We start from the raw sequence: 27,515 nt of genomic DNA, 5'->3' as shown, positions 1-27,515 counted from the left end.
TAATTTTGAGCTTTAATCTAATTAATTTTCATTAACTTCCTTTACTATGCAACGCTTGGCTGCTTTGTTTTCCAACCTTCTACAATGATGTTTAGTCAAGCAGAAAGAAACACATTAGCAGCTCCTCCTCCTACAAGATCCACCCAAAGCATACATGATGATAACAACATGTTAATTTCTCTGTCTGGGAGCCTCGGCTCTCTCTCTCTCTCTCTCTCTCTCTCTCTCTCTCTCTCTCTCTCTCTCTCTCTCTCTCTCTCTGATTGCCCCACATTCTGGGGAAGTTCCTGTTGGCAGAGATTGCGCGTTTATCTGCGTTTTCCTCTTCACTCCTCCTTTTCCAACAAAGTTTAATGATGTTTGAGTCGCTGGGATAATTCACTGCTCTCCCATTGACTGTCAGCTTCCAGCTGTTTCGGCTGCTGGCAGGCCGTTCCTAAACGCTCTTACGCCAACACTTCCTGGCTCGCTGAGCTGTGACTCGGGCAGAAAGGGGGCATTGGAGGGCGGAGGAGCTGCTGTTAGCGGACTGAAGGTTCTGGCTGCAGAGCCCCCCTGCAGCCGCAGTGATAACAGACTGATGGGGAGCTGCTGTTGCGGACGAGTTGGACACTTTGATGCATTGCTGCGCAGGAGCTGAGAGGCAACATGCTGATGATTCAGAGATTAATGTTCTGACTGTGTTCAATAAGCAGGTGTTGGTTTTGTGCGGCCGCCAGATTCTGGCTGAAACATATTTTACCGAGCAGGAAAAGTGAAACGTAGCAGTTTGTTCACAGTTTTCATGTCGCTTTGCCTCCCACTTTAATGTATAAAAAAGTAACGAATCACTTTTTTATACATTAAAGGGAACCTATTATACAAAATTTGCATTTTGTATATTTCTATGCTTCCATTTGGGTCTCTACTGCTTCTCTAAACAACCCAAGTGCTTTAAAAATCAAAATAAAACACCTGGTATTTGGCAATAAGTTGATGTTTTTTGGTGTCTGGAAAATGAGTAGTTTCAAAAACCTGAATGTTCAAAGATGTGTGGTTGCATATGAATCATAATTTTTTTCCCTTAATATCTTCAATCTGCATTTTTATTGTGCAAACTAAACAAATCAGCAAGCACTACCCGTAACCTAGCAACTACAGCAGAGTTCCACTGTTACCTAGCAACCCAACCGTAGCTCCAGCACGTCTGGTCAGTTGGATTTATCTCTGTATGGAAAAGACAAGTGTTTTATTGTTGACTTACCATTCAGAAACCACTTGGTGGTTGTGCAGAAGGCTCCACTTCTGCTTTTCAAAGATGTATGGTTGTACAATTGCACATTACTTGGTAAGATTTTGTATTTTTGCAGTGTAATGCCCCCATAAACAAAAGTCAAATTCCTCTGTTGGTAATTATGTCTTAAAATGTTTTTAACATAATGTTTGGAACGTAAAGGTTATAATTTGTAACAAATCCATTTGGACATTTCAGATGTTTTAAGAATTTTTTTTTTTGTGTTGCAGCCTGTAAATTAATGCATTTCTGCCAATCAGGCTTCATTTATTTTCAGCAGCAGGTGCTCTGTGTTAATCTACTACAGGAAATTATATTAGATTTAACTGCAGTTGCATGCAGAATGAGTCTGAGTTCTAATGAACTGTAAGGTGCAGTACCCTGAGCTGATATGTGTGTAAATATACCATGCTGTAGCAGCCGATTGCTGCAGAGATTTTCTGCACCTGCCACATTTGGCTGCATCCATAATGCAAATGAGTCTCTCTTGGTGTTTCCACGTCTTAATTTTTGACTAGAGTAAGCACTTTGGACAAAATTTTACCAGAGATCTGCGAGAGCTGCAGGTGAGTTTTATCACCGCTTCCTGTTTGTATGTGCAAACGGCTGGAAGAAGTGGGGGACATTTATCAAGCGGGAAGCTTCCAGGGGTCAGCGCGCCGTCCAATTCTTCTCAAATGAAGAACACAGCTGAACCAATCAGAGCTCTGTTGCTCTGAGGCAGCCAATCAGGCAGGTGAGGCTCTGCAGGATTGATGAGAGGAGTGAGTCCTGATGAAGGATCGCCATAAGCCGGCAGAGATAACGCGCCGCTCAATGGAAATGCAATAAAGCCTGAATGCAGCTCGGTGTTGGCTGGTTGATAACAGTCGTGCAGCAGGAAGCGTTGAAATGCAGCGTGAGACTCCAGAGCTTTACATGTAAAGCAGCAGTGAAAATAGGATGATGTGTGAATGTAAGCAGACAAAGAGTGAGCCGATCATTCATATAAAGGACAGCTACTGAGGCTCTGCTGCCAACAGAACAAACATTATATTCTGGTTTAAATCAAATCAATGCGACTAAAGATAGACGCATGGATGAGTTCCTTTAGATCTCCCTGAGACATTAGTCTAAACATTCCTGGAAATGTTCTTCAGGTGATAGAAGGCCGACTTTGTAACTGTCTTTATGTGACTTTGAAGTCCAGGTCAGAGTTCATCACTAAATCCAGGTTTTGGGCCTGATTGCTGGCTTAAAGTTGTAACAACTGAAGCTGTGCATTGATTCTAGTTCGCTCCTCTTTAGGTCCAAAGATAATAACTTCAGTTTTGTTTCTGTTCAGCTGGAGAAAGTTCTGGCACATCCACACATTGATCTGTTCTCAGCATGTATTCGGTGACTGGATGGTTCAGAGTCACCTCGTGACATCATAATGTAGAGCTGTGTATTATCTACATAGTTATTCAAACATTTCCTTGAGCTCCAATTCCTGTACCTCTAACTGAAACATGAGTGATTTACAATGTCCAGACATTCCAGTGTCTTCCAATAAATTTATTCATAACATCCAAATCTTTAGGATCTTGTACCACATTCTCTCCAATAGAGCTTTAATATCAAACAATAAATATATAAGTAATTAGACTACTATTCTGACAAAGTGTAAACTACAGTAGACTTAGATTGTACTCACTATTAACAAATTATTAACCTGTAATGTTTAAGGACATCAGGACTTAAATCTTGGTTTTCCTTCTGCTAGTGAGAGGGAAACCAATCTGTGGCACAGTTTAACCTGGCATCATTCCTTCAAGACAATACAGAGGGCAAACCTGACCCATCTCTACCATACCAGCAGCTCACCTGTCAGACATTGAGAAGGGTAAATTAACCCACTAGAGTGCACTACCGAGAGCGGCGGTTTGAAACAGACTCTTTATAACGTAAAAATAAACTGTTTATAAATCACATTATGGAGGCAGGGGCTGCGGTCGTTCATACCACCCCCCACAAACTGCCGTCCTGGGCGGTTGTCCATGTCGTCCATATCAAAAACTGCTACTGTGTGCAGAAATATTTCTGTCATGTCAGAATGAAGGAAAACATCAGCAGTGATTTCCTTTATAGCTCCTTGAACAGAGAGATCTACATTTAAATCAGAAAAATAAAGAACAGAACAGCAGAGACATCAGAACTATGAGTCCTGATCCATCCGGGTTTCCAGAACTCTGCAGAGGATTCTCTACCAACCAAAACTCCAGCCAGTAGCGGTTCAGTGAATCTGGTCTGGACTCTGTGGAGGAGAGTCATGGTTTTAGAGACGCTATAGAAGGACAGAATACCTGCTCTGTGGTCCAGGTACACTCCGACTCTGGAGGAAACTGGACCTGAGATGGGGGTCCAGATGTTGTGACCAAAACTAAAACTGTTTTGGGAACAACTAAAAACCAGCGATCAGCCCGAAACCTGGGAGTAGTGATGGACTCTGACCTGAACCTTCAGAGCCACATTAAGACAGTCACAAAGTCGGCCTTCTATCACCTGAAGAACATCTCTAGGATTAGAGGACTAATGTCTCAGCGCGATCTAGAGAAACTCATCCATGCGTTTATTACTGCAACAGCGTCTTCACAGGTCTGACTAATAAATCAATCAAACAGCTGCAGCTGATCCAGAAGCTGCTGCTGCTCGGGTTCTCACTAAAACCAGGAAGATAGAGACATAACACCAGTTTTAAAGTCCCTACACTGGCTCCCTGTAGCTCAGAGAATAGACTTTAAAATACTGATGTTAGTTTATAAATCTCTGAACGGTTTAGCACCACAATACCTTAAAGATCTGTTATTGCTGTACCAACCGTCTAGACCCCTCAGATCTTCTGGTTCTGGTCTGCTCTGCATCCCCAGAACCAGAACCAAACGAGGAGAAGCAGCATTCAGTTTCTATGCACCACAGATTTGGAACAAACTTCCAGAAAACTGTAAAACAGCTGAAACACTGAGAGCCATTAAATCTCAACTTAAAACCCACCTGTTTAGAGTTGCTTATGGCTAAATTAGGGTTAGAGTGCAGGTTTTGATGTCTTCCATGTTTTTATGTCTTTAATGTTTTTAATTTTTTCTTCTTTCTTTTCGACGTTTTAATGATGTAATGTTTTTTGTTTTATTTTTATTTTTTTTAAATCTCTCTCTTTCTCACTGATTATTTCTGTTTTTATTTTAATTATGTAAAGCACTTTGAAATGCCTTGCTGCTGAAATGTGCTATACAAATAAAATTTGATTGATTGATTGATTGATTGAACAAATTAATGCCCAAGATTTGCCATCACATCCAAATAAACATACATATCCACGTCCAGCTCTGCTGATATTCTTGTACGCTACTGCTACATAGACTTTTTTTCCAGTTCCACTCCACCTCCCAGTAACATCGTCCAGTCAGACTCTCTCTACTCAGAACCTGATAATAATCAGAGAATCTGTCTGGATGTCTAGAATAAGACTGGCGTTTCCTCATCCGTGTCACCTTCCTGTTCTCCTCTGATAGTGCCCCTCTGATAGAATCCAGCTCTGTTCTTTGGTTCTAGTTCTGGTTCTGGCTGTAAAACACCAGCCTTAGAGACCATCAGTGAGATGTTTGTCCATGTATCTCTCAGGACGTCCTGTAGTTTCTCTCTGAGCTCTGACACAGTTGCTGTCACGTCCTCAAAATATCTCAGAGGACGGCCAATGATGCTGGATGAGTGTGTCGACCCACTGAGTGCTGGCAGTGAGAGGTAGTTGAGGAGAAACTTGTTGTGATCCTCTGTGTGTGAGAGCTGCTCCAGCTCAACGTCTTTCCTCTTCAGCTCACTGATCTCCTGCTCCAGCTTCTCCTGAACATCTTTGACTTAATTAGGAAGTTTGTAAAAGTTTGAAGAATCATCTTGATAGTTTGATAGTGTGTTATCATGGCTATAACATGGTGTAATCTTTGTGTTGAGCTGGTTTGTTCACAAATGCATCACAGCAAATAACCAATAATCAGTGATTGATTTTAAACTTGGCCAATAAACCTGGTATTGATCTAATAGACTTCAGTTTATATTTAAACATGTTAGTGATGCTGAGGTTATTTGTAGGAAGGGTTTCGGGGACGGGAGTTCTGTCTAAGGCCCCATATTACCTTGGTCCGGCCCTGCATGAACAGCCGCTGCGATGCGCATTTCTGAATCTACCTGGTATCTACCTGGAATCCAGTGACGTGCAGTGAGGTTCATAGATGGTGAGGCACCTACTTAATTATAATCGGATTTACAAATCTAGACCCCTGCATGTTACTGTTTACGTAAGGAAATTTCGCGCATGCGTACAATGCTGGAGGGAAAAAAGACTGTTCTTTAACATGTGATGCTTAGCTGCGCTGCTGCTGCAGAATAATTCCGTTATCTCAATCAAACTTAGACACGTAGATATTATTACTGTCGTGCTGCTTAACAGCAAAGGGAGAAAAAGTTAAAGTACAACTCAAAACCACGTCTTTCTCGCTCTCTGTGTCAGCTTCTGTATGGCTAGATCGCTGTTACTGTCTCTTTCTCTGCAGTTGTGGAGTCACAGTATCTGGGATCATGAGCGCCCCCAGCGGTGAGGCAAGAGAACTGCCTGCCTCAAATCGAATCTGTTCTGCCGTTTATGATTGCTCTTAAACACACGAAACATGTTACACACACAGTTGGTGACAATAAAAACACAGTACATTAAATGGATTAGCTAAATTATGGAAAATCAGTTCATATATTAAATGTTTTTAACCATTTTATTAGCGACGTACAGACAGGAGGAGCATGCTCTCATAGAATAGCAACCGGTGCAGTTAGCGAGAGGTTGCGCAATCCCAGGTGAGGCTCAGCTTGTTGCTGCCTCACCGGCTTCGCTTCTGAGCATTTGAATGGGAAAATGAGAAAATTCAGCGATTTTGAAGAAAAATAACATCAGATTTGGTTAAATTAAATGAAAAATAGGTACTTTATAGTGCAAACCACAGGGTGAAAATATATTTATAAATGATTAGATTATTATATATTATTTTTCCAGGATGACAGGTGAGGCTTTGCCTCACATGCCTCCCCTATCCGCACGTCACTGCTGGAATCCCCCGGTGGCTCCTATGTCAGTCCGCCGATGCTTTGGCGCCATTTTGATTCATTTAATTGTGGCATGTTTGGCTTTATGCTGCGGTTCTAATTGTTGCTACAGTACTTTCACTGATGTTTGTTTTGTGAGCTCCAAATGCTATGGGCCGAATCTTCCTTTAATATTTGAGGTTCTGCAATAACTTCTATTTACAGCCGCTCACCTCCAGCCCAGATCCCGTCAGCAGCGGCTTTAACCCACCTGGTAGAAACGTTGAGGAGAAGCAGAGCAAACAGAGAGCAGGTGGTACCGGGTGGTATCGGGGCTTTGAGGTGCGTCGCGACTCACGGTGACAGTCGCTGTACTGTGTCTTATATCAGGATGCCTGATATAAAGACAGACATTCTTTAATAAAAATAATAAAAAATGGGAAAAAAACCCCTAAACAAATAAAAGAAAACTCAAAAAGGGCTCTAGGGGCATCAAGGATAAAAGGGGCAGGTGCTCTGCACATGCCTGAGAACAATGAACCCTGATCAACAATCATAGAAAAAATCTATTTGGGTTTCCAGAACTCTGCAGAGGCTCCATAACCAATGAAAAACCCAGCCAGTAGCGGTTCAGTGAATCTGGTCTGGACTCTGTGGAGGAGAGTCATGGTTTCAGAGACGCTGTAGAAGGACAGAATACCTGCTCTGTGGTCCAGGTACACTCCGACTCTGGAGGAAACTGGACCTGAGATGGGGGTCCAGATGCTGTTGTGACCAAAACTAAAACTGTTTTGGCAACAAAATAATGCCCAAGATTTGTCATTATGTCCAAATAAACATCCAATCCCACTTCCTGCTCTGCTGATATTCTTGTACGCTACTGCTACATAGACTTTTTTCCAGTTCCACTCCACCTCCCAGTAACATCGTCCAGTCAGACTCTCTCTACTCAGAATCTGATAATAACCAGAGAATCTGTCTGGATGACTAGGATAAGACTGACGGTGATTCATCCATGTCGCTTTCCTGTTTTCCTTTGATAGTCCTAGCCATGTGTTTGCTGTGTTTGGATCCAGAGTGATTTCACATGAATATTTTAAGAATCCAGCTCTGTTCTTTGGTTCTAGTTCTGGTTCTGGTTCTGGTTGTATAACACCAGCCTTAGAGACCATCAGTGAGATGTTTGTCCATGTATCTCTCAGGACGTCCTGTAGTTTCTCTCTGAGCTCTGACACAGCTGCTGTCACGTCCTCAAAGTATCTCAGAGGACGGCCAATGATGCTGGATGAGTGTGTCGACCCACTGAGTGCTGGCAGTGAGGGGTAGTTGAGGAGAAACTGGTTGTGGTCCTCTGTGTGTGAGAGCTGCTCCAGCTCAGCGTCTTTCCTCTTCAGCTCACTGATCTCCTGCTCCAGCTTCTCCTGAACATCTTTGACTCGACTCACTTCAGTTTCCTGCTGGGATCTGATCTGCTGCTTCACCTCAGAGCTTCTTTCCTGGAGGAGACGGATCAGCTGGGTGAAGATCTTCTCACTGTCCTCCACTGTTTTATCAGCAGAGTGATTGATGGCCTCCACTTTCTGTTGAAGCAGCTTCACATCTTCCTCTCTGTCCTGGATTCTCTGCTGGATGTTTCCTCGTCTCTCCTCCAGCTCTCTCTGCCTCTCAGTCCTTTCTGCTGCAGCTGACACTGTGTCATGGCCTTTATGTTCATCCATGGTGCAGAGATAACAAATGCACTTCTGATCAGTGCGACAGAAGATCTCCAACAACTTATCATGCTTAGAGCAGATGTTCTCCTGGAGGTTCTTGGACGGCTCCACCAGCTTGTGTTTCTTAAAAGCAGCTGAATCATAATGAGGCTGAAGGTGTTTCTGACAGTAAGAGGCCAGACAGACTAAACAGGACTTGGTGGCTTTCAGTTTTCTTCCAGTGCAGAAATCACAGGCCACATCTTCATGTCCAGCATAGCAGTGGTCAGCAGGAGCAGCTTGGAGTCCAGTCATCTTCAGCTGCTCCACTAAAGCTGCTAGCATGGTGTTCTTCTTTAGCACAGGCCTTGGTGTGAATGTCTCCCTGCACTGAGGGCAGCTGTGGATCCTCTTCTGATCCTCTTCATCCCAGTGGGTTTTAATACAGTTCATGCAGTAGCTGTGTCCACAGGAAGTCGTCACCGGATCCGTCAGTAGATCCAGACAGATCAAACAGGAGAAAGTTTCTTGGTCCAGCTGATTCTGCTCCATTTCTGCTCTCAGTCACAGTGACTGTTAGTTTCACTTCCTGAAAACAGAAACAGGTTTGAGTTCTTATCTGCAAATCACGTGTCAATGTAGAGAGGCTGCAGCCAATCGGCTTTCACCTTCAGCCGACATTAGATCAACACAGCATCAAGGTGTGTTTAAGAGCAGGAAGAACAGGAAAATCAGCTTTAGGGAAAGTCTGGAAGATGATTAACTGAATGAATATTTCAAGAAGGGAATCTGATTGTCCTGTTTTAGTTAGTGATGGAACAAAAGCAATCAAACAATCAAGTTTATTTATATTTTGCACATTTCAAGAACAAGGTAGTTCAAAGCGCTTTATGTTATAAAACCAGAACAAAAGTCATAAAAATATTATGCATTCACCAATTGTGAAACCAATAACAAGCATCACATTTTGTTAAGTACCATCTTCAAAATCATCAATACACATCAAATAAAATGATCAATGTTTCAATTACTACTAATCAAAATGAACTCTAACCAGGTGGGCTTTTAGTCCACCTGGTTAGAGTGAATGAATGTGTTATAGTTTGTAAACGTCTTAATTTTAACAATGTGATAGAACCACAATTTTTGTTCAGTCAGTATTTAAAACAACTAACACAAAATCAAATTAAAATGTAGTGATGTATTTTTTTTAATTCAGCATATTATGAAAATCTTGCCCTTTATGTTATGGAAAGATGGTCGGTCCTCTTGATACAAGAGAAAAACAATTTCTAAGAAAATGTCCGCTTATCAATGAATTGTTAGTCGATACAATATCAGTCATATTTAGATTAACTCATTTATTGATAACTTTAATTTATAGTCATTTAGCTAAAGTGACTAGGAGAAATTAAATGCTGATTTTTCTTTTTGTATATAGGCCTAAAATGTAAACTAGCGTACTCAGAAATAGGCAAAGTATCCAAAAATTGTGCTTAATTAAGACTGACACTACTTAAACATATTTTACTCAAGTAAAAGCAAGAAGTAGGCCTCTAAAAATTACCTAAGAAGAGTTAAACTGTATCTGGTAAAAAGTCTACAAGTACTGAGTAGTTAAAATTACATAATCAGAAGTACCAAAATATAAAGGTAAGCAGACATTTTGGTATTTTAAGGAATAAAATGACAATAATCCATATAACTAGCAAAGAATAATGTTAGGCAAAATAAATATTTTCCAAATCAGTTTCTTTAGATATAAAACTTATGAATGCTGCTGGTGTGTGTGTCTGTGTCTGCCATTTTTTTTGGTTAAAACATATTGGTTTTTCATTCAGTGGGTAGAAAGTCCAGAAATTTTGCTCAAATAAGAGTAGCCATACTTACTTTGTAATAAAATTACTGAAGTAAAAGTAAAAAGCACAGATTAGTAAAAATAATGCCAAAAATGCATTAATTTCAAAAATAGTGACCCAAGTAAATGTTATTGTTATTGAGTAAATGTAACTAGTTACTCCCCAACTCTGAGTATACCACACCCTATTACTATTTGTAGTTGTGTATTAGCACAGATTGTGCTTTAGGAATTGTGGAATTTGACAGGAAATCCAATAAAAAAAGGCGTTAGTTTTGATGAATCCATCCTCTCTAAGTTGTAGCTGCTGTGAGCGCATGTTTCCATTACTTCTACATGAAAACCTTTAGTCAGGTGTGTTTCGACATGATTGAGCTTTGTGCTGCAGACCTTGAAGAGTAATTACTGAACCGTTGCATTTCTTATCCTACAGACTTGCCAGCAATGCCGTTGCTCCACATTTCAGGTGTCTTATCAAGGACATCCCAAGGTTTGTTGGCTTCTTTTTAAAAGTGTGTCATGAGAGAAAAATCCAATAAATGAGCCTTCACAGACTTGCGGCCTTGTTTTGAGGGAACTTTTTACTGAAGGCTTTACTGGCCTGAAAAAGACCTTGAAGGCCAGTGTTTTTGCTCCATTGGTTTTCTTTTTGGCAGTTTATGCTCCATAATAGTTTAATTATGGAGTCGTTGCCTTGGTTTATTGGACCTCAGCTAGTAAGATTTCTGTAATTTGATCAGGGTTTAAATAGTTGGATCAAGGTGTTAAATGTCTGGTTGACCCTCTGGCTTTGCCACAATGAGAGTCTGTCAGGTTTCCACTTAAAACTTTAAAGGTGATCTATTATGCTTCCTTAAACAAGTTTTGATAAGCCTAAAGGTTATACAAAACGCCCTGGGACAGACTGGCGACCTGTCCAGGGTGTACCCCGCCTCTCGCCCGAAACGTTGGCTGGAGATGGGCACCAGCACCCCTCCCGACCCCACTGAGGGAAAAAGGGTGCAAGAAAATGGATGGATGGATGGTTATACAAAACATGTTCATTACATTTTTTTGCTCAAAATCATTCTTGGATAATAAGATTTTACATCTCAATGGCTCAGTGTTTACACTCGCACATGAAAATGGCTGCAAACAGATGCGCAATTATGTAACCTTACATACTGTATTTGAAAAGCAATACTAGAGCCTACTGCACAATTAAGAGTGCAGCAGGTGCTTTCTGGATGGTAAATCAACAACAAAACACTTGACTTTTCTAGCAGCCATTGAACAATGCATACACTGGCTGATCAAAAGTGCTGGAATTCTGCTTCGGTTGCTAGGTAACGGACTGGACTTTGCTAAGGTTGCTAGGTAACGGACTGGACTTTGCTAAGGTTGCTAGGCCTGCTGATTTGTGACGTTACATTTCCAAAGGTTTTAATTGGTTCCACTGCAAAGACAAAATTTCACCAAGTAATTTTAGTCTGGTTTCTAGGTCAAATATCATTGAATACTTGAACTAAGATAAAAGTAACTTACAAGCAACTTTTTAGCCAGAAATATGAGCTTGTTCCTTATTATTGATGAAAAAAGCTAGATTCATTTGCAGATTATTTCACTTGTAACATGGAAAAAATATATTCTTAATAGTGTAATAATCTGCCTGTGGAACTTGTACTTTTTCATCAATATTAAGGAACTTAAAACAAGCTCCTATGTTGTAAGTTTGTTTGTATTACTTTAAGTGTACTAAAATATTTGCACTAGAAACTAGACAAAAATACTTGATAAGATTTAGTCATTTTCCAGATACCAAAAACCTTAACTGATTGCCAAAAACCAGGTGAGTGTTTTTTAAGCACTTTGGCTGTTTTTGGAAGCAGTAGGAACCTAAATGGAAGTACAAAAACATTAAAATGTGAATTTTGCACCATACCTGCCCTTTAAGTGAGCTGCTTGCAGTCAGAAAACGTCTTTCGAACTCTTTCGCTATCGACCAGAGTTGCTGTCGTCTGTTGATGATTTATTTGAAGTGAGAAGAGTTCATCACCGCAGAGGAAGATTACTCCTCCATGCCGAGACAATCCTGTCTCTTTCTGTCTCTCATCGTCTTCGTCATCTTCCAGAGGAAGGATTCATCAGTCCTTTCCACTTAATCGCGTTGTAGTTTTTCTGTCCTTCCGGATGTTTATTGATCCACATCTTCCTTTTTCTCCTCCTGTTAGACACTCGAGGTTATTGATCGTAGTGTAAACTTTGCAGTTCCTGAATTTAACTTCATATGACATGAAGCTGTTGGCTTGAGCAGAAAAATACCAGTAGAAAAATGTCAATTTAAGCATAAAAGCTTTTTTTTTTTTTTTTTTTGCTCAGTAGCCAGTTTTTATGGCCGTCGGAAATCATTATGTACTGAGTTAAAGCGCTGTTTAAAAGGTAATGATAAACACATGATGTATTGGCCAAATTACCCACAATGGCTTTCCATTATACTTCTAATAAAACGCATTATAAAACATGTTCCCTGTGGATGAGATGCTTCAGTTGTAACCAGGCAGTTTTAAGCTTTATTGGTCAGTATACACGATGAGACGCAGATTTATTAAATATTTGCAAACAGAGAACAATAGAAAGCTTTAAGAGTTGGTAAATTATTCTGCCTAGGAAATAAAGCAATTTACTGAAGATGAATGTATTAAAAAAAATAAAAACATGGTTATGATCAGGAAGTAAATTATATGTTTCTTAAAAAATAAATTTCTGGTTTTCACACGACTAATAATAGCCCCAGTAAATGTATTTGCAAACAGAGAACAATGGAAAGCTTTAAGAGTTGGTAAATTATTCTGCCAAGGAAATAAAGCAATTTACTGAAGATGAATGTAATAAAAAAAATAAACGCATGGTTATGATCAGGAAGTAAATTATATGTTTCTTAAAAAATACATTTCTGGTTTTCACACGACTAATAATAGCCCCAATAAATGTCAGTTAATTGATATGAAAAGCTGCTTAATAAGTAACCGGATTCCTCCTGTGTGGATTATAACATCTGTATTTTCTTGACGTGAATGGCCGGGCTTTATGGCTGAAAAACGCATCACAATATAAGCGTTTCATATCAGTCGATATCAATAATTATTGATTCGTTTTTTGTTTTAAGTGTTTGAGATCCTGCCAAACCAGTTTAATGTTTTGCCTGCAGTTTCAACCCCGCGCTGTTGTTTTTTATTTTCAAGCAGTTATGAGGCAAAGAAGCGAAACCTTAAACTGCTGCTGTACATGTTGCTCAACAAGTTGTTGCTAGGTAACCAAAGAGTGAGTGAGTTGCTAGGTAACCACAGATTGAGACAGTTGGGTTCAAGTCAATGTGAAAGCGAATCACAGCAGCTGAAAATGTTAAAGATGTTGCAAATTTGGTCCCAATCCAACCAAGTCTACCAGAGGGGAATCACCCTAAAATCCACAGTTTTCAGATTTTAATTCATTACCACTTTCTGTTAATCATTCATGTGAAAAGCCTTAAAGTTTGTAACTCTTATATAAAAATGGAGAAAGACGTTCAACGCCTATGAATACTTTTGCAAGACAGGAAACATCACCAGAGACGGAATGGAAATATTTATCTCCTCTTTTAAAGATTTGCTTGTGATCGGTGTGACGCATTCAAATAAAATGATAAAACCAGATCTAGATTATTCTTTGTTTCTTTGGAGTTTTTATAAATTTAATGCTCTCTGGTGATTTTCTTTTTTACCGTAAACCGAGTCGTTTTGGTTTGATCCGGTTTGACATGCATGTCGGGTGTTTGACATTTTACTGGATGTGAGTGAGAATCTGGGACTGTCGACAGGAAAACATGCAAACAGTTTGGATTTCTGTCATTCGCTTCCCTCAGGATACAAGTCAGCACTCTGAATAATCCCGGCCTCTCTTCCGCTTTGAGGCTTTTTATCTTAAAGCGCTGGAAACTTTATTATCCGTATAAGTGTGGGAAGTGTAGCTTACGGGAACCTTGGCGCGCTCATCACAAATTTTACACCTGGTGATGCAATCTCTGGTAAGGCAGCACCAACTAAACCTGATTTAAACTCCAAGTCCCTCAGACATTTTTCCTGTCAGATAATGCCGGGAGATTGGGAACCAACATGAGGTTTCATCCTTACTGGTTCCCAGTAGATCTGGTTTTAGGAGATCATCTCTTGTGAGGAGATTAACCTTCAACATAGCGAAATCCTGCCACACTGGAGGTGTTATCTGAAACTGTTAGGAAGGGCTGTCAAAATCAACGCGTGCGATTAATCTGAAAAATTTAACACGTTAGTCTTACACAATGCAGATTAATTTTGAGTTATTCAGCGATCGATAGATGAAAATTAAGAAATTTCTATTCTGCTCTGGATAAGGTTAAGTGTTTAGTAAAATGGAAACCTACCTGACAGCAATACCAGCTGCATATGGAAGACAAATAGGGCCACTAAAAAAAATCATTCAGATTTTAATCCTAAACTCAAAAATTTGACCATAACTGCAGGATTTTGCCTTTTTTTGTTGCAATTCTGAATTTTCTCAGAATTCTTACCAATACCAAAATTTTGACCGTTTTTTTCTCTGAATTTTGACTTTTTTTTTTCATTTTTTTTTTTTTAAAGAATTTTGACCCTACTTACAGAATTCAGACCCTAATCTCGGAAATGTTACTTTTCTCAAAATTGTGATTTCTTTTTAGAAATCCTCTTTTAGAAAATTCCTCAGAATTTTGACTTTTCTTAGAATTGTAACTTTTTTTCTGCAAATTCTGACAGTTTCAAAATTTTGACTTTTTTCAAAATGGCGATTTCTCTTTTATAGAATTTTGACTTTTGTTTTTTCTTTCCTTCTTTTTTTTTTAGAATTCTGACCTTAATCCCAGAATTTTGACATTTTTTTCCAGAAATCTGACTTTAACCTTCTCAGATCAAAAGTCAGAAGTCTGTTTTTCAGTATCCCTAATCCTCTTCCGCAGCCGGAGAGGAGAATAAAATCTGTGAAATGGATTTTAATGGACTTCATAGCTCTTAGCCCTGAATGCAATATAATCACTCAGCTCAACCAGATATTGAGTTTTGTGCGATAACGTATGCACACATGATCTTCATTATGTTTTTATGTAAAAAGTCCTATTTTCCCTTCCAGAAGGATAGTTCATTTCCCTGTGATTTCCCTCAGAGTGACTGTATTAAACCTTCACTGTCTGAATATTAATAAGCATTTTGTGATTTCGTATTTTCAGCACAGCGGCCTGCAGGACCTCAGCAGAGATGAATGAGCTAATTGATATGTAAATAAGGGAAGGTGTGGCAAATAGAGTTCAGGAAAGAAGCATGAATCTGTAAAGCTGGAAATTGATTTTCGTTCCCCTTTGAGCTTCATCTTTCTTTCTATTTTAAATCCACAGACATGACAGCTCTTTGTTTCTCTTGCAATCAGCCGAGGATGAAGTGAACTAAGAGCTGCATGCTGGTTTTAGTTACATTATTTCACCACATTTTGGTTCCAAGTTCTTAACTGGAATGTTTAGCCCAGTTTTTATTATTATTTTATCTCTCTTTCATGATTGAAGATAAAATCCCTGAAATAAATCATGGCTTTCATCTTCAGTTTTCATCCCGGTTCCAGATGTTCTGCTGGGTTTCTGTGAGAACATGCGGTCTTTAAAGTTGTTTTCTTGATCCAGATAGGTGCCTTTAAACATTTCTAAAATGATTTTTTTATCCTGATTTAAACACGGAGATGAGACGCGGCAGTTTATTCACACTCGGGGAAGATTTGAAGAGAAGTAAGAGACGGTTTGTAGTAAAAATAAATATGTGCAGCTGGGAACGGGTTGGGTTTTCCTCCTTTCTTCCCATTTCTTTTAATATCTGGTGGTAAAATAGTTTATCAGCAAGTTTTGAACAACTTTGACTTGATAAATGGACTGCATTTATATAGAGGCTCTACTTTCTATTCTGCTACTGAACGCACTTTATCAGACACATTTATTCCTTTAGAAAGAAAGTAGAAAAGTGATTTTTCTTTCACAGATTTTCCATGAACTGTCCCACATTTAGACCATTTGTCACCTGAACTGCAGTGATTAATGCAGGTTATTGTTAAACCTCAGAATCTGAATCAGGTTTGTTTCCTTGCTGTGTTTGTGCAAAATCAACAAACGAGGAATGTGATTTTGGTAAAATCAAATTAATTTAAAAGTAATCGCACTTTGGTGTTATGATTACGTTTGTGCGTTAGGCTCATTGCATAAAAGAAAAAAAAGTTAATTCTTGCCAAAAAATTTTTTAGATTAATTTCAGAAATTTTATGGGAAACACAAGAAAATTTCTGAACTTGAAAGTTGAAAATTTACTTAAACACAAAGAAATTTTTAAGATTAGAAAACAACAATAAAACTCCAAAAGTTGAACATTTTTGATTTTTGAAACTAAAATGTCCAAATTCTTCTGTTTAAAATAGTCTCAAAAATTTGTTGTTTTTGTATTGTTCTTGAATTCAACTAATAAGATGGATGCCATGAGGGCACCTGAGTTTTATTTCTGTAATTGAACAAAGATTTCTGTTAATTCTCAAACGCTTTCAAGCTGAAAGCGTTTTATTTTGAAACTTTTGAGAGTGTATTTCTCAGGAATCTGGTTTGCCAACATTCAAGTGGCCGTGTCATTTTTTGATTTTCATGCTTGCCGCACTTTGGACACCCCTAATGTAAATGTTGGATTTAAAACCAAGTATTTCTTTTCACGACTTCTTGGGAGAGACGTGAAGTAAAAAATCACAAGAGGAAACACCCAGATTCAGCAGAAACCTGAAAGGACGGACAATCATGTTACACCTGTTCTGTTTCTTCTCTCGGATTGTTTTTTTTTCATGTTTCCCAATGTGGTCCAGCAGATGTTTCCCCTCAGATTTATTTACTGTTCTTCCTGCTGGTAATTAGAGGTTAGGTGGATCCAGACTGCTTCCCTGGAATATGCTGCAGATGACTGACAACTTGTGTGCTTTTGAAGTGTGTGGTTGCACTCTCCTCTCTCCTTGTCGCTGTTTTTCCTCTACAGTTTCCTCGGCTGCTCACTCTGAGACAGTTGCAGGGTGAATAAATGCTAATGAATGGAAATACTCTGTGTGGTGTGTGTGTGTGTGTGTGTGTGTGTGGTTCACTGTAAGGGGAGACGCTGGATGTATATCTGGCTGTTTAATAAAGCAGCACGACTTTTCTTTTATCTGTTTTTGCTTGAATTGGCGCTGCCAACAAATACAAAGCTTAACGTCTGACTTTGATTTAACTCTGCAAACACGAACTTCTGATTTATTTTTGCACGTGTGCGCAGTTCTGCTGGAGTAAGCACAAGTCACACATGTGGCTCAGGTGTGTTTCGCTTATTAAGTTTTCCGCTGCAACTGGATTACAGTTCAGGTTTATTTACTATTAGAGGAGCACAAAATGAGTTTTAGATGATGGGCATCTTGGATGTCAGGATACAGTTCTTTTATTCTGCATAGAGCTGGAACCAGTCCAACCCGTTATCAAGGCAAGGCAATTTTACTTGTGTTGCACATTTTTAATTCAGTTTTTTACATGATGAGAAGGAAAATGAAACAAGATCTTTAGATCTTGCTGGGAAATTGGTCCTTTAATCTTAAAAATGTTCTTCAGGCGATAGAAGGCTGACTTTGTAACCATCTTTATGTGGCTCTGAAGGTTCAAGTCCATAATTACACCCATATTTCAGCCCTGATTCTCCCAGAATCATGTATAATTTTCTTTCTACATCACAATTGTATACCACTTTGTGTTAGTCTCATAAAATCCCAATGAACTGGTTACATTTGTGATTGTAATGTGACAAAATATGGAAAGGTTTAAGTGTTTGCAAGTCGTTATATTCACAAAATTAGTCATTTTAACCTTGTTTGTATAACCTTTAATTGTTTTCATCAAAACAAATTACTCATTGTCAAGGAAAAAAAGCCTTTTGGCTAATTCTGGTGCATTTATAACAAATAAATTAAATTTAAATCACTAGTTTCTGGCTCTGCGCTGACTTTTGAGCATTTCTCCCTAAATCCAAAAATCAATTATTTCAGTATTGATTCCAGTCAGCTGAAGAAAGTTACGTCAGCTTCACACATTGATTTTTTTTCTAAACATCTGCTGAACACTTGAATGGGTTCACACCCCATTCATGTAAAATTACATTTTTATCCAAAATAGTTTAAACTCTAACAGATTGGCTGGAAAGCAACAGTGAATAACAGTTTTCAAGTCTTTCATTTTGCCTGGACTTTGACAAGGCCGCTGCGACACATGAATGAGCTCCAACTGTATGTTTACTCTTGATGGAGGGTGAAACTCCAAATGTATTCAGGTTTTTCTGACCTATTACAAGGTTTTCTTCCAAAATTGGCAGGTATTTATCTCCATGTTCTCATAACTTCAGATCAGTTTCCCTGCTCCTGCCAAAGAATGGTGTGTTCAGGGTGAAATGGTTACTTTTTTATCCTCATCTGACCCAAGCACCAGATGTTCTTCCAGATATTTTCTGATGTTTCAACTGTAAAATAGGAAAACATCTAGAAATGTGAACCTTTTGCGATATATAGTTTTACTGAAGTTGTTTTTAAAATGTTCATCTTGTCTTGTTTTATTCCAGATATACAGATGTAGCCCAATTGTTTTAGGCCATTCAGAGTAGCACAGTGCTTATGTAACAAGCATCAATTTAATTGCTAAAATTTAACGTTTTATTCAAAAGTCATATTTCAGATATTTTTATACATTTCCATTTGGATCTTTGCTGCTTCCAAAAACAATCCAAGTTCTTACAAAAAAAAAAAAACACCCACCCGTTTTTTAACAATAAGTTTTTTTGTCGTCTGAAAAACGAGTTGTTTCATTTCACAGGCACTGTACCGTTACCTAGCAACCCCCGCCAAGCCCAGCCTGTTACCTAGCAACCTAAGCAAAGCTCCAGCACATTTGGTCAGCTGGTTGGGTTGCTTGCGCTGTACAATGACGGCTGGAAAAGACAAGTGTTACTGACGTAATATTCAGAAATCACTCACTGCATTCTTGTTGTGTGCAGGAGGTTCCACTGGTGCTTTTCAAAGATGTGCGATTGTGTAATTGTGCTTCTGTTTGCAGCCTTTTTCATGTGCAGTGTAAACGTTGAATTAGGGGGCATTGTCAGGAGCAGCTTATTTGGATTTAAAATTACAAGATGCACTAAAACAAACTAAAATCTGATTATCTAAGAATGATTTTGTCCCAAAAAATGTATTGAACATCTTCTGTATAGCCAGTAGACCTATTCTAACCTGTTCAAGGAAACATAACAGGTCTAACTGAAAGGAAATTCATTTTATTTTTTGGTATGTAATGAAGTAAAGTAATGAAAATATGAATCCAGTTAGTTAATTTGCCAAGAATTGTTGGTTCTGGTGTATATAACAGCAGCTTTGCTGCTTATAATACGTCTTGTAAGTAGAAACATCAACAATGTTGGCTAAATGTGGCAGATACTCTGATCTTGACTCACATATCTGGTCCTTATAGGCGCTCAGGTTAAACCAGACCCAGATATGTGGCAGAAAAACCCATCCAGTCTGAAATGATCTGGGTCTCAGTCTGGTCGGTTTTTCACTTTGTTTATATTTGGTCCACATTGCGTGTTGGTATTTACTCTTCCTGCCTCATCCGTCATTTCGCCGTGGCCTTCCTGGTGGAATATATCGCTACGTCCACCTCCATCTCTCCGTGGACTTCACCCTCCTCCACCATCCTGCCACTCTCATCCCCCTTTGCTCATATTTTCTCCTCCCAGTTGTTTCCACCTCATCTCTGTTTTGCTGGAGGCCATTTTGGTTCCTGAGGGGACTTCTCTCTGTCATCAATTTCCTGCTTGAACCGTCGGTGTGAGAAAAGCACATCGGACCCACTCGCCCCACCGGGTTGATTTACTCAACAGCGTCTTTGAGGCAGTGAAACCCTGAGCCTCCAGGTTGTTTTGGTTCATGCTGGGAACTTCTAATGGACCGCTGGCGAGAAAGGAGTTGGGAACATAGCTGACGTATGAACAAATTAACCATCGAAGCACAGCCTGGTGCTTCACACTCATAAACACACACAGATACTGACATTTCAGCTTTAAAGGTGGGTATTAATTCCCTTTTTAGATGTGTTCACACCTGCAGCTTCAAATAGAAAAGAAGCAGCAGGATGTCGTTCTGGAAAAATAGGAAGTGGTAAATTAAAAGAAAACTAGTGAAGAGTAGATGGCTGTTAAAGGCAGTTCACTGCAGGAACTGAGCAGAAAGTGTGTTGTAGTTTGTTTAAATTCAGTGCGAACCAAAAAAGCGAACTCTGTTCTGCCTAAAACCCTCAGTTTTGGTTCGGTTGAAGTGAACTTTGGTGCGGTTTGAATCCTAATTTGATCATCAAGCAGACTGGAGACTGCTCCTAAAGCAGGAAGTCGACTACAGCGCAGGGGATTCTGGGTAAATACAACCAAAGCAAACAAGAGAGTCTATTGCTGGTGGGTGGAACTGGTTATGGTCTTTCACCGATGACTAAAGAGAAATCCTGCAACGCCAAAATCTGATGCCACTCCATTTTTGTTCAGATTTTGTGAAGAAGGAAGTAGTAAATTAATTTACTAAACATTAATCGGAATTTATTGTGGCAACAATAAAGGACAGTTGTTGTTATGGCAACAAATTTATCAGCCCAACAGCAGATTTAGGCAATTTCAATTTCCTGACAACATGTCTGTCTTGCGTAAAGGTCACCTTTTCTACTTTTTCTCATTTTAAAAGGAAATTGGTTTTTTAAATGCCAAAATTGTGAAGGAGGATGTAGATTTTGGGTTATTGAGCATCACCGTTTTGCAGCAAACACCCAGAGCAGATTTCTGTTTTTTCTCATTGCAGTGTTTGGTCTTTTAAAGTTGTGCTGTTAATCAGCCCAGGAGCTCATTGGTCGCTTGTTTAATTGCCGTCACATAAAACGCGTTGAGATGAACTGTCCACTGCAAAACGGTGCTTAACCCATCTGTGCTTTTACAGGTGAATGGAGCAGACAAACAATATGCATTACTGTTGGAGTTGGATCAAATCACGGCTGAGCCATTATGCAGTAACTCTGCTTTGATAGAAAAAGTCATTAAATGCAATGAGTTGCAGATGTTATCAGACTGATTAGCCCTCCATTTGCTTTCCAATCACCTTTAAACTGTAATTATTATGAATCAACACACATTGTGACCTTGGTGTTTAGAGGGATTAACAGTCGATGTCACGTTGTTCATGTCGCCTGCAGAGAAACAGCAAGAATATATCATTTAAACTATTTACAAAACGACTAATAAAATTATTTAGATTATCACCTGCCTTGATGGCTGCAACTACATGTTATTTTTTATGGTTTTCACAAGGGAGTTTTATATGTGAAATTCATGGGATTTTTCTATAAAAGTGACAAAACACAAACACAGCAATGCTCTTTGAGAAACTAGCATCTGTTTTTATTTTGCTGGAAAAATGTAACTAGAGCAGCGCAAAATCAATGCAATTAAAATCACACATGAATAAGTGTGATTTTAATTGCATTAAAAACCAGGCCGCGGCATCATCCTCCAACTACTTCCTGTTTTCCTCTTAGTCATTTCCATCAGTAGTAACATCCAGTTGTTGATCATGTGACTCTTGCGAAGTGTAAAAAAGTGTTTCTATTCCAGTTTTTCCCCCAAAATAAACAAATTTAAGCACGGCCAAAAAAAACAAACCCCACCTCATCCTTTTTATCAAAAACATTTTTATTTTTTTTTTTAATTGCCATGTTTCCATTAAGCAAATTTAATTTCGAAATGTCAAATTGCGCATTTATACGGTTGGTGGAAACGCACTTACTGAGAGCTGATGTTACCGTGAACAAAATTGTGAAAAACGGTTGTACGTTGACATGTTGGCTAATGTTAAAAGCATGGTGGGTAACCATGGCAACCAGTTTAAAGGCAGGTTGGCTTTTTCTGCAGTCAAGTTGTGTGCGCATCCGCCGTGTTTACAAATGGTCCCTCCACATAAACAGTCGTGTTGCTTATCATTATAAGCTCCCTGTTGGTGGTGTGTTTTTTGTATATGGTTTTCATCGTTCCGGTGTAGTTTCCCTCCGACAGCGTGGAAGGGTTGTGAACTGTTTCTGACGTGTTCTCAGTGGACCAAACATCAGCTGTTTTACTCCCACCTGAGAGAAAACCTTCCACACTTTCCATTCATCTTCACCATCACAGACGAAGCCCAGAACCTTCACCGCCTGTCAGCAGATAAACGCTCGACTCAAAGAAATACACCAGAGAACGATCCAGCTGCACCCTGAATGCACCACGGACCGTCGGTGTAAAAACTCCAAGCACACTTTTTACTCATTTATTTATTTTCCATCTCTTTTCGTTGTTCCTTCTCCCTGGGTGATTGCTGTGACCCAGACGGCTCAGCCAGCGCAGAATACAAACAGACTGATAATGGGATCTTACTGGGGTTCTCTGGAGAGCCTCTGTGGTGAAAGGAGGAGAAAATGGAGGACAGATGTGGATGCTGATAGTATTTACAGAGGAAATAAGAAAAGGTGCAGGCATGGCATGTTTTAAAACTGTATTTTATTAGTTTTCTCATTTCATTTGGTGTTCTGTTTAGACTGCACTGAAAAAAATACAAATCCTACCAAATGTTATTGCCTAGTCTTTAGTTTTAGTCTTGGTACACTTGAAATCAGAGAAAACTAACATACAAGCAGCTTTTCAGCAAGATATGGGAGATAAAGGCGCTTATTCTAAGTCATAATATTGATGAAAAGGTATATTTGATTATTTCACTTTTAACTTGAGAAAAATGTCTTGTTGTAAATAGAATAATCTGCCAGTGGAAGTGTCATAGTACTGTTTCTTTAATTTAAAAAAAATAATTGATCTAAAGCAATCTTTTATATTTTGCTGAAAACTTAATCCTAAGTTTGTTTTATTTATTTCAAGTTTACTAAGATATTTGCTCTAGAAACTAGACAAAGGGAAGACTTTGTGTTTTTGCGGTAAAACCAGCTGGTCAAATGTGCTGGAACTCTGCTTTGGTTGCTAGGTAACGGGGCCGTGCTCTGCTGGGGTTGCTAGGTAATGGGGTTGGGCTCTGCTGGGGTTGCTAGGTAACGGGGCTGGGCTCTGCTGGGGTTGCTAGGTAATGGGGCTGGGCTCTGCTGGGGTTGCTAGGTAACGGGGCTGGGCTCTGCTGGGGTTGCTAAGTAACGGGGCTGGGCTCTGCTGGGGTTACTAAGTAACGGGGTTGGGCTCTGCTAGGGTTGCTAGGTAACGGGGTGGGGCTCTGCTGGGGTTGCTAGGTAACGGGGTTGGGCTCTGCTGGGGTTGCTAGGTAATGGGGTTGGGCTCTGCTGGGGTTGCTAGGTAACGGGGTTGGGCTCTGCTGGGGTTGCTTGGTATCGGGGTTGGGCTCTGCTGGGGTTGCTAGGTAACGGGGTTGGGCTCTGCTGGGGTTGCTAGGTAATGGGGTTGAGCTCTGCTGGCGTTGCTAGGTAACGGCGCACTGCCAGTTGAACGTGACTCTAGAGGTTTTTGAAACGACTCATTTTCCATGATAAAACATGAACTTATTGGCACATTTAATAAATGATTGACTTAAAACAAACTTTATTTTGGTGAAAAGTTACTTGTAAGTTAGTTTTGTCGTATTTGAAACTTACTCAGACTTTTGTGTTTTTGCACTGATGAACTTGCTTTGTGATCTAGTTTTCTAAAGTTGATATTTTTAATGTAGGAGTTATTTAATGTGTGCATTTGTAGAACAATTATTATATTTTATCAATATAGAACATCCGGAAATTTTCCTACTTAAAAACATATATATTATGCGGTTTGGGGTTTTACAAAAACTGATATTTTACCAGGATAACATTTGCATAAACAGGAAAGTTCAAAATGTTGATGAATGAATTTCCTTTTTTTTAAAGATCAAAATAATAATTACACCAAATGAGGAAACATTCATGCTTCATGCTCCATTTTATTTAGGGACTTAGAGAATTTGGATTTATTTTTTCCATTTTTATGGTACAACCAGAAGCAGGATCAGATTAAAAACTAATAGATTGATAAAGTGACCATTTGTTGCTTCATAGATTTTCTGAGCTGCCAAAAGAAATCAGCCTTTTCTGCTTAGGAATCAAAAAGATGTATTGATTGTATATCTATTTGATGTATAGATATTGTGATGTAAATAGTCTAGATTTGTGAAGAAAATGTTTTTGGGGAGTGAGAATTGGTTCAATGCATCGATGACGTTTCTGTCGGGTTCATTCAGCTCTTTTCTCTTGTTAACTTCTATTGATTGTCTGTCTGGAGATTTGCTGCTGATCAGTCAATGTCCTCCACTCTGCAGGAATTACTGATTATATTTATACAGTAACGTATCCCACAATCCTTCACTCTCTGACAATAATAAGACGACTGTTCGGATCGGTAAGGTCAATATTTTCCTCTCAGATTTCTGTACAGATGATATTTACATTTACATACATTTTCAGTGAAAAAACCAAAACGGAAAAACAGAAAAAACTATTTTAAATGATTTCATACGATGTAAAGCAAATAATGATACAAATTATATACATCTGCTGATAAAACATTTTTTTACTTGGTTATTTAAAAAATTGGAAGGATAAAACTGAGTAAAAAGATGCAAATGGAGCAAAAATTACGAGGATAAATTTCGAAAACGAGTGTAAAGTCATAATAATATGAGAATAAAGTCAATATTTTGAAATTAAAGTCATAGTATTACGAGAATCAATAAAAGAATAAAGTTGTAATATGAGGCTAAAGTTATCATTTTACGAGGATAGTCATAATATTTTGAGATTAATGTCATAGATTAAGAGAATTAAGTCATAATAAAAAGTCCTAGTAATATTTTGAGATTAAAGTTGTAGTATTACGTCAATAAAATCAAAATAATCCAAGATTAAAGTCATAACATCTCAAGAATAGTTATATTATGACTTTTTACTCGTATTATTTCGACTTTATTTTCCCACGACTTCTTATAATTTTATGACATTTTATTCTTGTAATTTTTTTTCTTATCTGGCCATAATACTCCTGTCTAAAAGTTAGATCTGATCTTTGATGAATGTTTCCAACAAAACAAAAAGCTGAGACTGTCCTGCTGTTCTGTGTGTTACCTACTATAAATACTTTATAGAAAAACCTGACGGGTAAAAGTTTTAACAGAAAATCCATCCAATAAACAGGAAACCCAATCTTACAACAATATTTTAACCAAAACTTTTTCTATAAAAAAGTAGAAAGTAAGAAGTCTTTTCTTAATAATCTCCAATTTACTTTGGTAGATTTATAGATTAAAGTCTATAAGCCCCAAATCTCATTTCTTGATTGATCGTCTTCCTTATTGACGGTATTTATGTTGGGAAACAGTTTGAGCCAGACTGTAAAAGTGATGGACGCCATCAGCGCCGCCGCCTCTGCTCAGGATATTGACCGATGGTTGGGAGACAGCGGATGAGACTAATGAAATATTAAAAGGCAAGAGATCAGAGTCCATGTTGGGCCCTAAAACGCAGCGACATGAGCTATTGAACCCAGGCTTTTACCACCGCAAAGAGTCCCGCCATCGATCCGGGGACTCTCTGTCTGCTGCCTATTTTTACGATTAGACACCGATGGTAAAAGCTCTTCAGAAGTCAGGAGGTTTTTATTTTATTTTTTTATCTTTTTGTGCTGAGGTGAGTCTGTTGGAAGGAGGAAACTGGAATATGTGAAGAGAAACCCACTTTATGGCTGACTCCAGCTTGGCGTCCTGGAAACCTCATCCTCTGTATGAATAATAAAACAGGCGTTGTAAAATAGAAGAAGAAGAAGAAAAGGAAAAAACCCGGCTGACTTCACTGACCGTCTCAGCGTTTTATATTCATTACACTGTAAAAAAAATTCTGTTGTTTTTACAAAAAAAATCTGGCAGCTGTGGTTGCCAGAATAATTCTGTAGAAAACACAGTGAACATGTAAACCGTTTTACTGACCAAACAGTAATTATAACAGTGTTAAATTGTGAAATAAACAGATTATCCCATAGTTTTGCACAAATTTTAACTGTGATTTGAAAAGGTTTATTTTGGTAATAAAACAGTTTTATCAAGTAATTTTAACCAACCTTTTCTGATGAATTATCATAATAATGCTGTTATTTTACACTTTTTTCCCAGTAAGATTTACTCAGTTTTTGTTTGTTGTACAAAAAAAACTTCATTTAGTCCTACTGATAAATTACCTTTAAATAACAGATTAGAACTGTTAAAATGTCAATTTAAAACATTTTATTAATACTTTCTGAAAAACTGAAATTTGCTTTAATTTTTTACTTTTTACTAAGAATTATATCTTTAAATATCTATAAGCATGAAATTTCAACAAACATTTCTCACTTAAAGGAAACTTTAAAACACAAGGAAGCCCAATATAAATTGTATCTATGATAACCTTAAAAAAATAAACATACACTTGCATGCCTTTGAAATATTTATTTTCAATGAAGTTCTCATTTGTCTTTTCTGAACATCATGAAGCACATGCACCTGCTGAATACATATAAATTTCTTCAACGTTTTTAACTTTATCAGAAACAGTATGAGAGCCAACTTTCACCCCCTTTTTTTTGGAGGGGGGGGCTTGAAGATTATAACATACAATAAATTTCTATTTCCAGTATACATTTTAATAATAATGTTTGTTTGCTTCAAAAGTTTTCCTTTTTTAGAAGCAATTCTATTTTCAAATATCTATAAATAATCAAATTTCAACAAACATTTACCAGTTAAATGCAAATTAAAAACACAAGGAAGCCCAATATAAACTGTATCTATAATGATAATTCAATATATTTTTTTAGAAACAAATAAACATTTTAATTGAAAACATATTTTCAATGAAATTCTCATTTGCCCTTTCTGACATGGAACAAAATTCAGCCACTGAACAAATATAAATATGTCTTTTCTACTTTCTTAACTTCAGAAGACACTGTGTGAGATGCAACATACATTTAGAAATCTATTCAGCTCTGTTAAGATTAAACACTGTCTTGATAACTCACTGACTTTATTCCTTTCTCAAACATCACGCCACTCATGATCCGCAAGTTCCTGGATCAAGGTGAGGACACGGGGGTTCACACGCAGTCTGGGTTTACGGGTTTCTTCCACCTTACTGCCCTTGTCTGGGTTGATTGAGAAGAAACACCTTAAGATAAAGAGGACAAATAGAAAACTACATCAAAATGTGCTTCACGAAGACATAAACATTTTATTCAAGATATAAAAGTTGTCAAAAGTCAAATTTAACTGCCTACAATTAAAAAACAAACAAACAAAAAAACAAGAACTCATACCTCTGCAGAAAGTCCAGTGTAGACGCCAGCCCCGATGGATAATGTATGTTAAAAACAATAATAGCTCCCAAACATCATGCAGAGGGCAGAAATAAAACAGGAGATGTTGTTGTTTCCAATCTGTTGATCCA

The 27,515-nt window shown here is 38.4% G+C and overlaps 2 protein-coding genes across 2 annotated transcripts in view; one reads left to right on the top strand and one right to left on the bottom strand.

Annotated features, from left to right (window-relative positions):
- Positions 1-27,515, top strand: part of nav2a (neuron navigator 2a) — a 266,796-nt gene that overhangs the window by 20,862 nt on the left and 218,419 nt on the right. The gene's annotated exons all lie outside the window — the stretch shown is intronic.
- LOC108166194 (tripartite motif-containing protein 16-like) lies at positions 1,910-8,634 on the bottom strand. The gene has a single exon (XM_081605468.1). The coding sequence runs from the start codon at positions 8,599-8,601 to the stop codon at positions 6,925-6,927; it is 1,677 nt and encodes a 558-aa protein (XP_081461594.1). The 5' UTR covers positions 8,602-8,634; the 3' UTR covers positions 1,910-6,924.

This window comes from Poecilia reticulata, chromosome 3, assembly GCF_904066995.2.
Source record: "Poecilia reticulata chromosome 3, P_reticulata-male-v2, whole genome shotgun sequence".
NCBI lineage: Eukaryota > Metazoa > Chordata > Actinopteri > Cyprinodontiformes > Poeciliidae > Poecilia > Poecilia reticulata.
This window is presented reverse-complemented; position numbering and strand designations above follow the sequence as displayed.

Coding starts and splice junctions, on each gene's coding strand:
- LOC108166194 (XM_081605468.1), bottom strand. CDS start 8,601: ATGGAGCAGAATCAGCTGGACCAAGAAACTTTCTCCTGTTTGATCTGT.